We start from the raw sequence: 724 nt of genomic DNA on the forward strand, positions 1-724 counted from the left end.
TTTAGCCTATATAGTTAATGAGTCATAGTTCTAGATACATTGATCTTAACCTAGGTGATTAATATGGATAGCCAATACTAACTGTTACGGATGTTTGTATGTGTGATGAGTATACCTATAATGCAAGTGCAAGTTTACTGACCTCATACTATGGATACACCATTATTTTGACGCCTGACACAGTGGGATGCATCCCCTCCAATTGACAATAATGATATGTTGTGGTCAAGCGGTACTTTAGTCCCACCATCCACACAGGAAGAAAATTGGATACAAGTAAATCCAGCAAGAAAATTGAATGCAAGTAAATCAATCTACACCCGTATGCTCGGTAACAGATTTACTATCAGTATGTATCATTCTCAAGTTAATTTGATCTTTCTTTATATCCAGCAAGTTATGGTATGCACTTCACATCTCTATGTCTTCAATTAGCATTTGTGTTCTTATATCTGTTAGTAGTGTAGTTTGTGTGGGCCTCTGAAAAAGTGGTAGCAAGCTGAAAACCAAAATTATGTCAGCTCTCATCATCCTCAACAACCTCATCAACTATACCTGGCTTGCTCAAAAAACCAAAAGGGGGAATTGTGGAGTCCTGGCTGGACGAGAGGGGACATAGTTTGGTGCTGTTGAGCAACCCAGGCTTGGTAACGGAGACAGACCTTGAAAGCAGCGAACACGGAACACTGCTACAGAAGTAGAGTGGCGAACACGGAACGCTGGA

General features: G+C 40.5%; 1 protein-coding gene across 1 annotated transcript in view; it reads left to right on the forward strand.

Annotated features, from left to right (window-relative positions):
* Positions 1–324: 324 nt before the first annotated feature.
* LOC142363352 (coiled-coil domain-containing protein 30-like) overlaps positions 325–724 on the forward strand; it is a 23,375-nt gene continuing 22,975 nt past the window's right edge. Inside the window, exon 1 of the mRNA XM_075437284.1 lies at positions 325–349. Within this exon, the coding sequence (XP_075293399.1) occupies positions 325–349 (25 nt within the window). The remainder of the gene's footprint in view (positions 350–724) is intronic.

Source organism: Opisthocomus hoazin, chromosome 16, assembly GCF_030867145.1.
Source record: "Opisthocomus hoazin isolate bOpiHoa1 chromosome 16, bOpiHoa1.hap1, whole genome shotgun sequence".
Lineage (NCBI taxonomy): Eukaryota > Metazoa > Chordata > Aves > Opisthocomiformes > Opisthocomidae > Opisthocomus > Opisthocomus hoazin.